This window comes from Dipodomys ordii, unplaced genomic scaffold (genome assembly GCF_000151885.1).
Source record: "Dipodomys ordii isolate 6190 unplaced genomic scaffold, Dord_2.0 Scaffold88, whole genome shotgun sequence".
Taxonomy (NCBI): Eukaryota; Metazoa; Chordata; class Mammalia; order Rodentia; family Heteromyidae; genus Dipodomys; species Dipodomys ordii.
The window spans coordinates 1,477,420-1,491,200 of record NW_012267304.1 but is presented as its reverse complement, the minus strand read 5'-3'; the positions used below and the strand labels follow the sequence as shown (position 1 = coordinate 1,491,200).

The window sequence follows — 13,781 nt, the reverse complement described above, 5'->3', positions numbered from 1 at the left end:
GATTGCGGGGGAGGGGGGAGGCTGGGAAGGGATGTGAAGGGTAAACAAAGGAGGAGGCTGCAATGCTTGGTAAGAAATGTACGCATTATCCTGCGCATGTAATTGTAACTCCTCTGTACAGTATGTTCACAAATAAAATAAAATTAAAATAAAAAAATATTATGTGGCTATAGGTCTGTGAGTTCATTTATGGATCTTCTGTTCAATTCCATTGGTCCTCAGGCCTAATTTTTTGTGCCAGTTTCAAGCTGTTTTTATTATTATGGCTTTGTAATACACAAAATGGAATTTTTGAGACCTATAGATATAATTATATCCACATTAACTTAATATTACACCAGTATGCTAACTGTATCATCAGTTACTCTGCTGATAAAAGTAATGCATTATTGCAGATTAACAAATGAATTGTATCACTTATTATAGAGATTAACAAATTAAATTGTTCATAATATTGGCAAAAAAGTAAACCACAGGAGCTTTACTTTCATCTTCTTTTGTAAAGAGGGTATATATTTTTAATCTTCATTATTGAACCTTTATCCACTTTTTGGCACACTAAGAGAAAACAGTAATGTTTTCCTTCATAACATATTTCATCTAATTATTTTAAGTGTACAAATAGCAAATCTAATTTCTTTTTTTTGTGAAAATACTGTATAGAGGGGTCACAATTAAATGGGCAAGATAATGAGTACATTTCTTATCAAGCATTGTAGCCTCCTCCTTTGTTTCCCCTTCCCATCCCATCCTCCCCCCACTCCCCCATCCAATCCTCCTCCCCCTCACCAAAGTTGTAAAGTTCGTTTTTGACATAACGACTTGTACGTCTCATTGTTGCAATGGGTCCACCTGTATCCCTATTTAAACGATTTGTTTTTTCCCTTCCCCTCCACAAATTATAACATCATCAAATACAGTGAAAGCAAGGGTTATGCTGTGGGGGAGGTACATACAAAGCAACAAAGAAGTAATCTTATAAATGTGTTAGAAACAATCACATGAAAGAAAAAACATTTGAATACATATCTTACCGTTCATTTCCCTAACATCAACTTAACTGACCTTTTCTGCTTGACTCAGACATAACTAGTTATTGCAAATAAGGGAAACCATGGGACCTATGTTTCTTTGGGCCTGGCTTACTTCGGGAACCTTACTGCATTGTTGGTGGGGGTGTAAACTTGTTCAACCACTTTGGAAAGTAGTATGGAGGTTCCTCAAAAGACTCCACATAGAGCTCCCATAGGACCCAGCAAGACCACTTTTAGGCATTTACCCAATGTTCACAAACAAGACCACACTAAAGCTACCAGCACAACTATGTTTATTGCAGCTTTCTTTACCATAGCTAAGATATGGAACCAACCCAGATGCCCCTCAGTAGATGAATGGATCAAGAAAATGTGGTATATATTCACAATGGAATTCTATGCCTCCATCAGAAAGAATGACATTGCCCCATTTGTTAGGAAATGGAAAGACTTGGAAAAAATTATATTAAGCAAATCTAATTTCTAAATATTAACTCTTGCATACAGAAACAATATATCTGACTACATTTTCATATATATATATATATATATATATAAACCATAGTAAACAATTATAACCAGAAAAGGCTCTAATTTTTCATTTTGAAGAAAAATTTGAACAACACTCTGTAGTGTCTTTAGACTTTCTGCTATAATTACAGGGTAATGCATGCCTTGAAAATAAGCGTGTATATGTGCTCATCAAGTATCCTTGCTTTAATTTACTGAGAGAATAGAAGTCAATTAAAATACACTCCTATCACCATTTATAGTAACAATAAGATCAAAGTGAAAGTTTCCGCAAAATTTTTGATATTACATGTATCATTACTACTTTCTTTGAGATAAGAACATCAATTTAAAATGCCCTGCAAAAAATCTTCTTAATCCTTCATAATTCAAGAAAAATAACCCCTAAGCTTTAACTTTACCGTTTTTGACACTTGAACTCCAGGTCTGGTTGCTGTCCTTGAAAACTTTTTGCCCAAGGCTAACACTATACCACTTGAGCCACAGCTCCATGTCTAGCTTTTTTTGTGACTAATTGGAGATAAGGGTCTCACAGACTTTCCTTGCTTGGGCTGGGTTTGCACCTTGACTCATTTCTCAGCCACCTGAGTAGCTAGGATTAGAGGACAGGCAGGGGCTACTGGCACCCAGTTTAAATTTCGCTTTTTAAAGATATGCTTTATATGGTGTCCATTAAAATATTTGGCTTACATAAGGTGTTCTATATACTTATTTTCCAGTCTTACAATAGTTTGGGGGTGAGAACTTTTTAATACAAATAGTGATATCAAAATGTTTTGCTATGTTTTGGGAAAAAAATAAGTAATTTATAATATTGAAACCATAAGGTTTAGTGCAATGCTTTATGAGACTTCATCAAATTTCCCAAAGTAGATATTTGAAAATTACAAAACATATTCTGAATTTGTATATTTTGAGTCATCTTTAGGAATGATGCTACAAGCATCCAAAATATGTAAGTTCATGTACTTTGAGCTGTAAAAGGAATATCTCCATAGATTTTAATCTGTTTCTTCCAGGCTTGTTTGTTTTCTTCATGAAAGTAATGGGCAAACATTTCCCTTTACTAACGTTTCAATTTTTGAGACAAAATCTAATTGAATTGATCCTTGTTTTTAACTAAGAGAAAGAGCTTTGATGGAAATTGTTTCATCTCCTGAGAAATTAATATCTCTTTAGTCAGAAATAATTTCAAACATAGCAACATGAAAATAGTTATATCAAAAACATGCATGAATATGTTAAGATATTTCACTTATAATTAGTATTTTGCCTCTTTTTACTTTCTTCAGAGATGACCTTTTTCTAAGCTATTTGAGAGTAAGTTGTATATGTCATTGCCCATTGACCCCTAAATATTTAAGTGTGTATTTATTATGCATAGGAATAGTCTCTTACATAACCATAAACAAATGTCTCTCTTCATTCTGTTACTGGAGATTGAACCTCGAGCTTCACTAGACAAGTGTTCTACCACTTGAACTACACATTTAGCCCTTTTGTTTTTATTTCATTTTTGGGTTTAGGGTCTTTCTAACTTTTTTCCTGCTGGTCTTAAACTCATGATCCTTCTGCTTGTTTCCCAAGTACCTGGAATTACAAGGGTTTGCCACCATAGTCAGCTAATAAAGGTTGTTTAATTGCATTTAGACAAAAAGAGACAACTTACCATCAGTAGTTTCATCCCCTCCAAAACGTTGTCTGTAGAAAAGCATAAGCTCAATGTTGTAGCATTTGTAGATGACTACTAACATTATGAGGAGGAGGAAGATTGCTCCCAGACCTCCTGCAAGTTCAATTTTGTATATTAAATCTGAAGCAAACAGAATAAACAGGAAAAAATGTATTAGACTGTCAACAGTTCTTTTCTCATATCTCCAATATGGAGAATGTATTACAGATTCTACTTTCCTCCTGACAATTTTAGTGCTTAATTCATTGCTCTTAACATATTTGCATGAATCAAATGCATTGTAAAACTAGCTCTTTTCTAAATATTTAAATAATATTCTACTACAGATAGTCTGTCTGACAAAGGAATAGTCACTCCCAATTTTTATGTATACTTCTTATTTTCACAAATATACTTTTTCTTTAACTTTGAGGGAACTAGTAAATCTGCTTTACTCTCATTTCAAGGTCAATGTTTTTTTGTTTTTGTTGAATTATCTTACTGATTTAGCAAGATTACCATCCTGTACTTCTCAGGCCACAGGCCCTATTCTACAGGAGAACAACATCATCAAATTATTTTGAGAATCAAATAAAATCTAATGAGCTTGCAAGATTTAACTTTTTCATTCAACTCCAGCAATACATAATCTAATAAAAAGTAAGCAGGGGAAATTAGTTTACTCATTTCTCCCCACTTATTTGAATAAATGACTATAATATATATGTGACATAATATGCCCAGTGGAACTAAAAAAGAATGAGAACTCCAGGCTAATAACTTAGCCTTTTCAGCCAACACTAGGCTATGCCATACTTAAGCTGATCCAGTGGGGCATTCCAAAAACATTTACATAATGGAAGGAGGCATAATGTCTCTCACTCTCAAAGAACAGTGAATTACCTATAGCTTAATTAGTGATATTAAGAAATATAAAGAGTGCAACATCAAAAGAGAGGATGGTATATAGATTTAGAAAAATGGAGTTGGGATAATTTAGAGATATGGCAGAGATATATTTGCTACTGCAGGATAAGCACATTCAGTAGTTTCAACTTAATCAAATGCTATTGCCTACGAGATAACTGACCTCCCTTTAATCTAATTTCATAATTACCGAGCAATTCTTCAATCACTAACTCAGCTTGTCATGTAACTAGAGACTGAAAAGGGGAATGTGAAATTTGGTTGTCAAATCTGACTGTCAAACTCAGATTTCTGACCAAGACAGAAAACCAGATAGTCAATCTTTCTCTAGGATCATTGCTTTAGAGAAAATAGATATAATATAACAAGATCCACTTAGTATGTTCTATAAAAAGAAGAAGCATATAACATGAAAGTATTATATGATAAAATCTTTAGCCAGTCTATTATCTACTCTATAATAGGAATATTAAAGCTTTGCTATATGAAAAATGTGAGATTCAGTAATTGAAGTCATTTATCTATGGTAATATACCTAAGAAGTGGCCCAAATGGGACATGAGCTCAAGCTGTCTTAACTTCAAATTCAAGGCTCTATATAATATTGCACAGCTTTATACATTCTATTCTAGAAAATGACATTGTGTTCCATAATACTTTGGTGAATACTTCTTGACAACTTGTGACTTGTAGTAAATTTTGGTTCCATATACCTTTTCAGTTCCAAAGGAAGAAGAAAAACTACAGTTTATCAAGCAGAATAAAAGAACTGGACATGTTTCAGAAACTTCATTTGGCAAGTGTATACTGCACAATCCTGTAACCATAGACAAGGATGAAGAAGGGCCTCTCTGTAATCCTATGTATGAAGAATGGTATTAGGTTTTGTAGGGAAGACATTATGTTGGAAATGATCTTTACAACTGGAGGTGGAGAGAGGGAAAGTGGGTGCAAAATGAGAGAGGGGGAAGAAGTTTGACAAGAAATGTACTCACTACCTTACTTAGGTAACTGTAACCACTTTGTATATCACCTTGACAATAAAATTTAAAAATAAAAATAAAAGAAATGGAGGAGAGAAAAGTTGATAGTGGCCAGACATAGCTCGTCCAATTAGGAAAATAATGGAGTAGGAATGGAAAAAAAATTAATTCTTTTTCGGTAAGAGGAAAAGAGGAAGGAAAGACAAAGAAAAAGAATCAGGACACTGTAAAGGAGGAACTATGTCAGTAAGGAACATTATGAAGGGCTTAATGAGTGGGGATAGGAAACGAATCTGTCTCTGCATTAACTGCTACAACAGGAAGTCACGAAAATTAAGCTACAAAATTTTAGGTAAAAAGAAAATCTCTGCCCAACCATACATTAACCCTGCCTCCTACTCTCTAAGTAGACTCCCCAGAAACTACTGCCTACTTCTGTGTGCTGGACAAAACAAGCTAAAGAGCTCTGTGTTGGGATGAAGATAAAATCTTCACTTGTTTTCTCACCACTAGTATATCAATAATATCTTATCAGTAGTGCTCTTTTGAGGTAATAAACCGTGTTACTCTGTAAAACAATCTCTTTTTCACCTTTGGATATTAGTTAACTTGATTTAGAATGATTTTCCTGCTGTAAGATATTCATTTTATTCTGCAAATGGTTTGGTGTTTGTTCTCTCTCCTTCTTTTCCTCTCTGGTCAGAACAGTTTTCAACTGTTTACATAGGCACTGAAAGTGATTTTTCCCCAGAAACTACTATGTTATTTACAGAGCAGAGTTGCTATTAGGTAGATGGAAACTTAGGCAGCAGGAACAATTTGTGCTTCCCAGCAGCGGACACCTTTTTCAGTAGTAAATTTCTGGAGGAAAACTATGGTGTGAAAAGCACCTTTGTGGTTTGGGGTCCAGTTTATAAAAATGTCTTTGAAAGATATTACATAATGATGGCTGTTTAAGTTAAAAACTGTGGACCTAGGCTCTGAGGCCCAACAAGTATTCTTTAACTCAGTCCAGGCAGTCCCATCAAAAAGGAAACATCTATACTATAATCAGAGGGTCGAATTACCATTGACCACATGACATTTGGCATTTCTTTTGTGTTGTTTGCAATTGCCATCTTCCATGTCAGCATTATCTATACTTTTAGGGACATTTTGTTACTGAGAAGCATAAAGTAATTTTATTTGGCTATTTCATATATAGACACTTCATAAGACAGAGAGCAAACATTTTTTTCTAGGCAAGCAAAGTACATGTGTAGTTCTTAACCTTCTTAAGTTTGAATGTAGTTTATTCCTTACTGTGAGCCCAAAGATCAACTATTATAATGTGAAACAAATAGTTGCTGAAGTCAAGGGACCAGAGAGAAGCAATGTTTTAGCAAACTCACTTTGGGAAGCAGTTTAGAAGACCCCACCTGAGGACTTCTGCTGTGATCTGTTGGTGTCCTCTCAAAATTCATATGTTGTGCTGGACTGGGGATATGGCTTAGCATATTACTCTACTAGGGTAGAGTAATTGGTTGGTGTGTGAGAGGCCCTAGATTTTATCTTTAGCAGTGGAAAACATATTAATATGTTGAACTCTAATTCCCCAAATTGATGGTATTAAAATGTGGGTCCTGTGGGAGATGATTAGATCATAAGAGTTCTACTCTCATGAATAGAATTAATGTTGTCATGTTGAAAGGGGAAGCGGTTTGCCACTTTTTGCCATGTGAGGATACATAGAATGCACTATTTGTGACAATGTTCCCTTATCAGACACCAAAAGTACTATATTAACACCTTGATCTTGGACAACTCACAGCCTCTAGAACTGTAATCAACAACTTTCTGTTTTAGCATATGATTCAGTGTAAGGTATTTTGTCATGGGGGCCAAATAAACATAACTTGATGCAGAGAAGTAGCATGCTTCTGTATAAAATCCTAAAAATGTGGAGGTGTCTTTTAGAACTGGGTGATGTGAAGAAGCTCAAAGAGTTTGGAGAGTGCATTACTAATGAAAAGAACCTTAAGAGAGATTCTGCTGAGGGCTGAGAAGAAAAATAGAACTGTAGAATAGTCTCAATATATTTAGAAATTGCCTAAGTGATGGTACTAATAATGTCGCTAGAAATATGGATGGTAAAGAACATTTTGAAGAGGCCTCACGTAGAAATGAGGACTGGGTCTTTACCTGCTACAAAGCTGTTAGTATTTTAACAGGATGGATTTTTCCATCCTATAGTGCTATGGGAAATAGACTTTTATGCTCCATCAATTGCCTACTTTAAAGTATTGCGTCATAACATCCTGCTTAAGAAAGCTTCCTCTATGGTTTGGGAGATCTGTTGAATGGTAGTTCTGAGAATGAAGAGAGATTCAGTGAGATATCTCTGTTTTGAGAGAAAAGGATGTGTGCAGAGAAGCGGAAATATTATTAAGAGTTTCTTTAGTCAAAGTTCTTTGGATCACCAAAGGAAATATTTCAGAAAGATCTCTTATGAAAGTTTAGTTGTACTCATCAGATAATTGTTCACCAGAGAATAATGTAGTGGTAGGAGCAGGTAGAAGTTGCATGAGTAAATGGTGTATTTTTTTTTTTTTACCAAATCCTAACTTTGAAAATTAAATGTTAGGCATGAATTTTCATTTTACAAAGAACTTTTTCAGTTTGTAGAAAGATTAATCATATGTTTCTTCTCCATGATTTTCACTATGGACATTTCAACTATTTGAATTGCAGCTCATTAAGAAGTTATTATTCTATAAAGTAAGCCATATTCATATTTAGGTAGAAATACCACAGCCACTGAGATTTGGCTACGTTGTGATAAAACCTGAAATGTCCAAATCCAAAGGAAATATCTAAATTTTCTCAAAGAGACAAATCTTGGTCTGATGTTAGATATTATGGTAAGGTCACAGGGATTCATGCCCTTCTTTGAGGTTCTGTCACATATTTGAGAACCCAAGAGAACCAAATGAAGATAAATTAACTACATTTTCACTTTTACCTAGAAGAGACAAGCTGGTATGTCACCAGCCAAAATGGTTTTGTTGAAAGATATAGTTTTAAGAGAAGTGAATAGCAATATTTAAACATTTCTAGGGGCTGGGAAGGTGGCTCAGTGGTAGAGTGCTTGCCTTGCATGCCTCAGGCCCTGGGTTTGATTCCTCAGCACCACATAAGCAAAAAGAAAAAAGCAGGAAGTGGCGCTACGGCTCAAGTGGTAGAGCGCTAGCCTTGAGCTGAAGAGCTGAGGGACAGCGCCAGGCCCAGAGTTCAGGCCCCACGACCGGACCCAAAAAAAAAACCAAACCCAAAACATTTCTAAAAGCAAGTAACATCCAGTCTCTCACCTTCACTTGGAAACTTTGAAGTTCTCATAATCCTGAGTTGTATTATATATATCTGTCTATTCCCCAGTACCCATCATGTGCTTGTTCCGCAAGTCCTCAATAATGAGAACAAATTTTAATCATTTATCTTACCAGAAGGCAGTTTAAGTACCTATTAGTGACTAGGCACTACTTGAATTTCTAGTAATATAAAAAGAAGTTCAGCAGAGTTACCCAGGTTCAGTGTAATAACCAGCATTGTTTAGACACAATACATTTCAATCCATTATATAATTAGTATTTGAATCTGAAAGTAGTACAGAAGATAGATATTATTGCCTCTATTTTACAGATGAGCAAACTAAGGCTTAGGGAGTTGAATTAGACAAATTAGTCTTACTGAACCAGGTTGAATGAGAATCATTTTAACCTGGCTTTTCTGACTTCACATTCTATATCAGACTCATTTATACTTAACTCTTTATTTTGAGTCAGAATCAATTCCACTGAGGTAAGAAACAATATGAAACAGAAACATTATTCTCCCAATACCTCCTTGCTTTTTGTACAGCTTCTTGCTATACTCAAGTATTAGGGATGACTAGAAAACAAACATTCTATCTTGGCCAGTGGGTATAACCAGTAACCTTGTTGCTCAAATCTGTTCTATTGTTCTATAGTCCAGGCAACAAAAACACCAATTAAGAACATTTGTTCTGGTACATTTAGAAATCCTTTGCCAGATGCGCACACAAAGTATTTAGCCTTTGGCAACATTCAAGAATTGCTGCAATGGAATATCTGATTTGAAAGTTTCTCTGGCCACTGAGATTGCTGTTTTTATATCTGGCTTTACCTTCTCTACCTGTAATTTAGTTTCTTTTCTTTCCCTATTATACACAATACTATTTAAACAAGAACCAAAGAGGAATTTCTACAAATGTCAAATTAGGAATATATGAGCCTCCTAAAGGTAATATCATACCAAGTCATATCCCCTAATATAAGTTATATTATTTACGATAATAATTGTGAATGTCATATGTAACACTACTTATTTATATTTTAGTTGGGAAATAAAAGAGCAATCTTGCATATCCTCTGATACTATATTTTCCAGCATTTCATTTAAGGAATTATAAACATGAAAAGGTGAAAATGGAGAAAATATTGGATGTCAATCTAAATCAAGTTTTAAATAAAATATTACAAGCAAGGTTTGTTTGCTTACAATTGCCTCAATGTAAACCAACTCAGTCTTTTTAATTCCTGGCAGTCATATTAAATTCAGGGCATATTATATACAGCATGCAAGATTTAAAAAAATCAATGGTTAATAGAATAAAATAAGGCCAGGAAAGTTATTAAACTTTAATAGTTATTGGTAGTTAACTAAAACATAATTATATATATATATATATATATATATATATATATATATATATAAAAGAAATACCCTTTTTACGCAGTAGAACACTGGCATGTTTCCGTCCATTTCGGTTTTCCACATGACAGGTATAATTAGCTAAGTCTGCCTCCACCACTGAGTCAAAGATGAGTGTCAGCTCAACTTCTTTTTCTCCAAGATGTTCTTTGAGGAGTCTGAAAGTAAGGACAACATTCTTTGCTGAACTGGTTTGAATTAAATAGAATACAGCCATAGAGAGTCTACATATAAATGATTATAGATAGCCCTCCCCATCCACGACTCTAGTGAGAATAGAGTGAAGTTGAGGAAAAAAGAAGTAGTCTTGCAGGATGTGACCATATGGCAAGTAAAGCAAATGATGTTAGTAGCCTTGTGTATTAAGATACCTTTGAGAAGTCTGTTGTCCAATGGAGTAATGAGTTCTGTCTCCCAACCCCACAAAGAATCATGTTTCCACTGGGTGCAAGTGGCTCATGTCTGTAATCCTAGCTACTCAGGAGGCTGAGATCTGAGGATCACAGTTCAATGTCAGCCCGGGCAGCAAAGTCTGTGAGATTTTTATCTCCAATTAACCACAAGAAAACTGGAAGTAGCACTGTGGCTCAAGTGGTAGCGCATTCTTGAGCTGAAGAGCTCAGGGACAGCACCCAGGCCCAGAGTTCATGCCCCAAGACCAACTAAAAAAATCATGTTTCCCTCAACTCCTTTAGTCTTAATTTTCCCAAATATCACCCCACAATTGTCCTGCTTTTGTCTTTGTCTTCTGTGACCTTTTCTCCCAATCCTGTTTTGTGCTTTTGTGAGTGAAATTTCAAAGGATCATGAATGACCAATGATATTATCGATGACAACAGATATTCTTTACAGAAGATCTAAATCTCCATGTTTCTTATCTTGAGGGGTGCAACTGCTGTTTCTTTGAAGAGTTACCATATCACCAGCAATCAGCTACCTCCTGAATGAGATAGAAGTGGATACTCTGCTGAGTTTCTTAACATCCCGCCTTTGACCAAAGTAACAAATCATGAATCAAACTGAGGGGAAATTACATTATAGGGTGTGTGCTTAAAATCATACATTTGTATCCTCGGAGGCTACAATACTTGATAAGAAATGTACTCATTATCTTGCCCATGTAATTGTAACCCCTCTGTACAGTATTTTCACAATAAAAAAATAAAAATTAAAAAAATAATAAAAAATCATACATTTGTAAATACAAATATTATGAAAATTTTGAGGTGTAGAAATAATCCTTATCTCCTATATGGATATATAAGTACAGTGATTTATTGTCACTGAGCATAAAGTTGGTACAATTAATATATACTAGAAGAGAGAGAGGGAAAGAGGACAATTGTGATTAGGAAAAAAAACTTGATTCTAAACTCAGGCCTTTTATTTGTAAACTCAAGAAGCTGGGTCTTTACAAATTCATTAACTCAATGGTGCTTCAATTGAATAATGAGAAAATAACTATTATACCTTTGTTGTAAGAATAGAATGATTTAAAAGTAAATAGTACTAGGCACGTGCTAAGGAATGCTATTAAATATCAAAATTTTATTACCTGAGTAGAGTGTATAGATTTGGGCTCATCAAAAATATTTTCATTTACATTTATTGACTTTTTTTGTGTGAAAATACCATACAGAGGGGTTACAATTACATGGGCAAGATAATGAGTACATTTCTTATCAAGCATTGTTGCCTCCTCCTTTGTTTCCCCTTCCCATCCCTTCCCATCTCCCGCCCTCCCCCCAGCACCATAGTTGTAAAGTTCGTTTGTACATCTCATTGGTTTACCCTTTCTTGGCTCCTTTTTGAGAGATGGAAGGACTTAAAGTTGAATTGTTGGAGGAGAGTTTCTAGAGTCAGTCTGTCATGTATTGATATCTGAAGCCAAAATTATATTCCAAAATGCATGCTTTAAAAAGTAATCTTATAAAAAGTGGCACTGTGGCTCAAAGTGGTAGAGCACTAGCCTTGAGCTGAAGAGCTGAGGAACAGTGCCCAGGCCCAGAGTTCAAGCCCCATGACCGTCAAAAAGTAATCTTATTTCTACTTTCTTCGAATAAGATATATATCTGAGAGTTGACAATAGGGACATTATACTCGAATAAGTCTTCTGTCTTTTTCATGTATCATCACTGAAGTAGGTTAAGTATAAGAATTTTCTTGACTGAATTTTGAGATCACATCTTCTGTTAGGTAGTTGGGTTTTTTTTTGTTTTTGTTTGCTTTTATTTTTTTATTTTTTTTCTCGGTTGTGAGGCTTGAACTCTGGGCCGGGGCGCTGTCCCTCAGATCTTCAGCTCAAGGTGAGCGCTCTACCACTTGAGCTACAGCACCACTTCTAGTTTTCTGAGTTGTTTATTGGAGTCTCGTGGACTTTTCCTGCCTGGGCTGGCTTTGAACTGCAATCCTCAACCTCCTGAAGCTAGGATTACAGGCGTGAGCCACTGGCACCCGGCTTCCTGTAAGTTTTTATGTGAATTTCTTTTCTTCCTAATTAAAGCCATAGTTCCTCCCCCTCTCTTCTGCCAAAATATATTTAACAAACACATTAGAATTATTCTGCTCATGATTTATATTGATTTTTGCTATCTCCATTTTCTCTCTACTCTTGGTAAATCACACTACACTCAATTGTTTTAGCTCTGTGTAACCTGTTATGGAAGCAACCTCTTTAGTGATGGAATCCACATAGGCATCACAAACTCAGTTTGATTTAAAGTCTCACATGGAAGGCAGCTACAGCCTCTGCCAGGCACGAGGCAGAAATCTGATCCTATTACTCTCCACCAAGGCTTTTGCTCTACTTTCTAATGCAGTTTCCAAAAACAGATCTTCACAGGCTACAGCAAGAATTTGGAGGGTGCATTTGAAAAATGATCCTTGTTCTATCTATTAATACATATGACGTGTCTTAATTATCAGCTCTTAAAAATCTAAAGGTGACTTGCTTTTCTGTTGTTTAAAACCAGGTTGATGTTTATGTCTACAAATGACTCTCAAGACCAGTCATAATTTAAATATGCAAAATCAACATTCATAAAAACATGACATGGTACCCCATTGATATGTCTATTGAAATGTACAATTTTCATGTTTTAATACAGTAGCTAAAATACATTTTAAAATGTATTACTAATAATTTCTAGAAGACCATTAGGATGAACTTGAAACTTAACCACTCCATGTGACATAATCTTAGGACTTTCCATTGTCAAGAATTCTGTCAAGAAGAGTATTACCAGTTCTCATGGTGAAGAATCAGATGAAAGGTTCTTCCTTGCTTCTAGCACAGAAAGGGAAAAAATCAATGAATCCAGAATGGTTCGTTCTACTTCTTTTTTTAAAAAAAAATAATCAGTCCCTTATTGAGTTATCAGCTAATCAGTTAGCCCTAATTTTTAATGCAGATAAGTTAACAGCATATGAATATTAAAAATAACATTTTTTTCTTTTCTTGTAAAGATGCTGTACAGAGAGGTTACAGTTACATCAGTAAGGTAATGAGCACATTTCTTGTTGGGCATTATTACCCCCTTCTTTGTTTTTCTCTCACTATCCCTTCCCACTCCTACCTCCCAAAGTTGTAAGGTTCATTTCCAACATAGAGTCTTGTGAGTATCATTGTTTTAATGGGTCATCCTGTGTCCTTGTTTCAACATTTTGTTATTCCCTTTCCCTTCCCCAAATTAGATGAATGTATATAGAAGATACAAGGTACCAAAATCAAATACAGTTACAACAGGGATATACCTTAGGTGGAAGAACATACAAAAGAAACAAAGAAAAGATCACATAGTACATTGAAAACAACAACAAAAAATGAAAACCTCTTCTGTCCATATCTTGGGGTTCATTTCACTT

General features: G+C 35.1%; 1 protein-coding gene across 1 annotated transcript in view; it reads right to left on the bottom strand.

Annotated features, from left to right (window-relative positions):
* Il1rapl2 (interleukin 1 receptor accessory protein-like 2) overlaps positions 1-13,781 on the bottom strand; it is a 1,034,228-nt gene that overhangs the window by 24,170 nt on the left and 996,277 nt on the right. Inside the window, exons 7-8 of the mRNA XM_013025880.1 lie at positions 9,930-10,075; positions 3,235-3,378 (exon numbers count right to left, since the gene is read on the bottom strand). Of these exons, the coding sequence (XP_012881334.1) occupies positions 3,235-3,378; positions 9,930-10,075 (290 nt within the window). The remainder of the gene's footprint in view (positions 1-3,234; positions 3,379-9,929; positions 10,076-13,781) is intronic.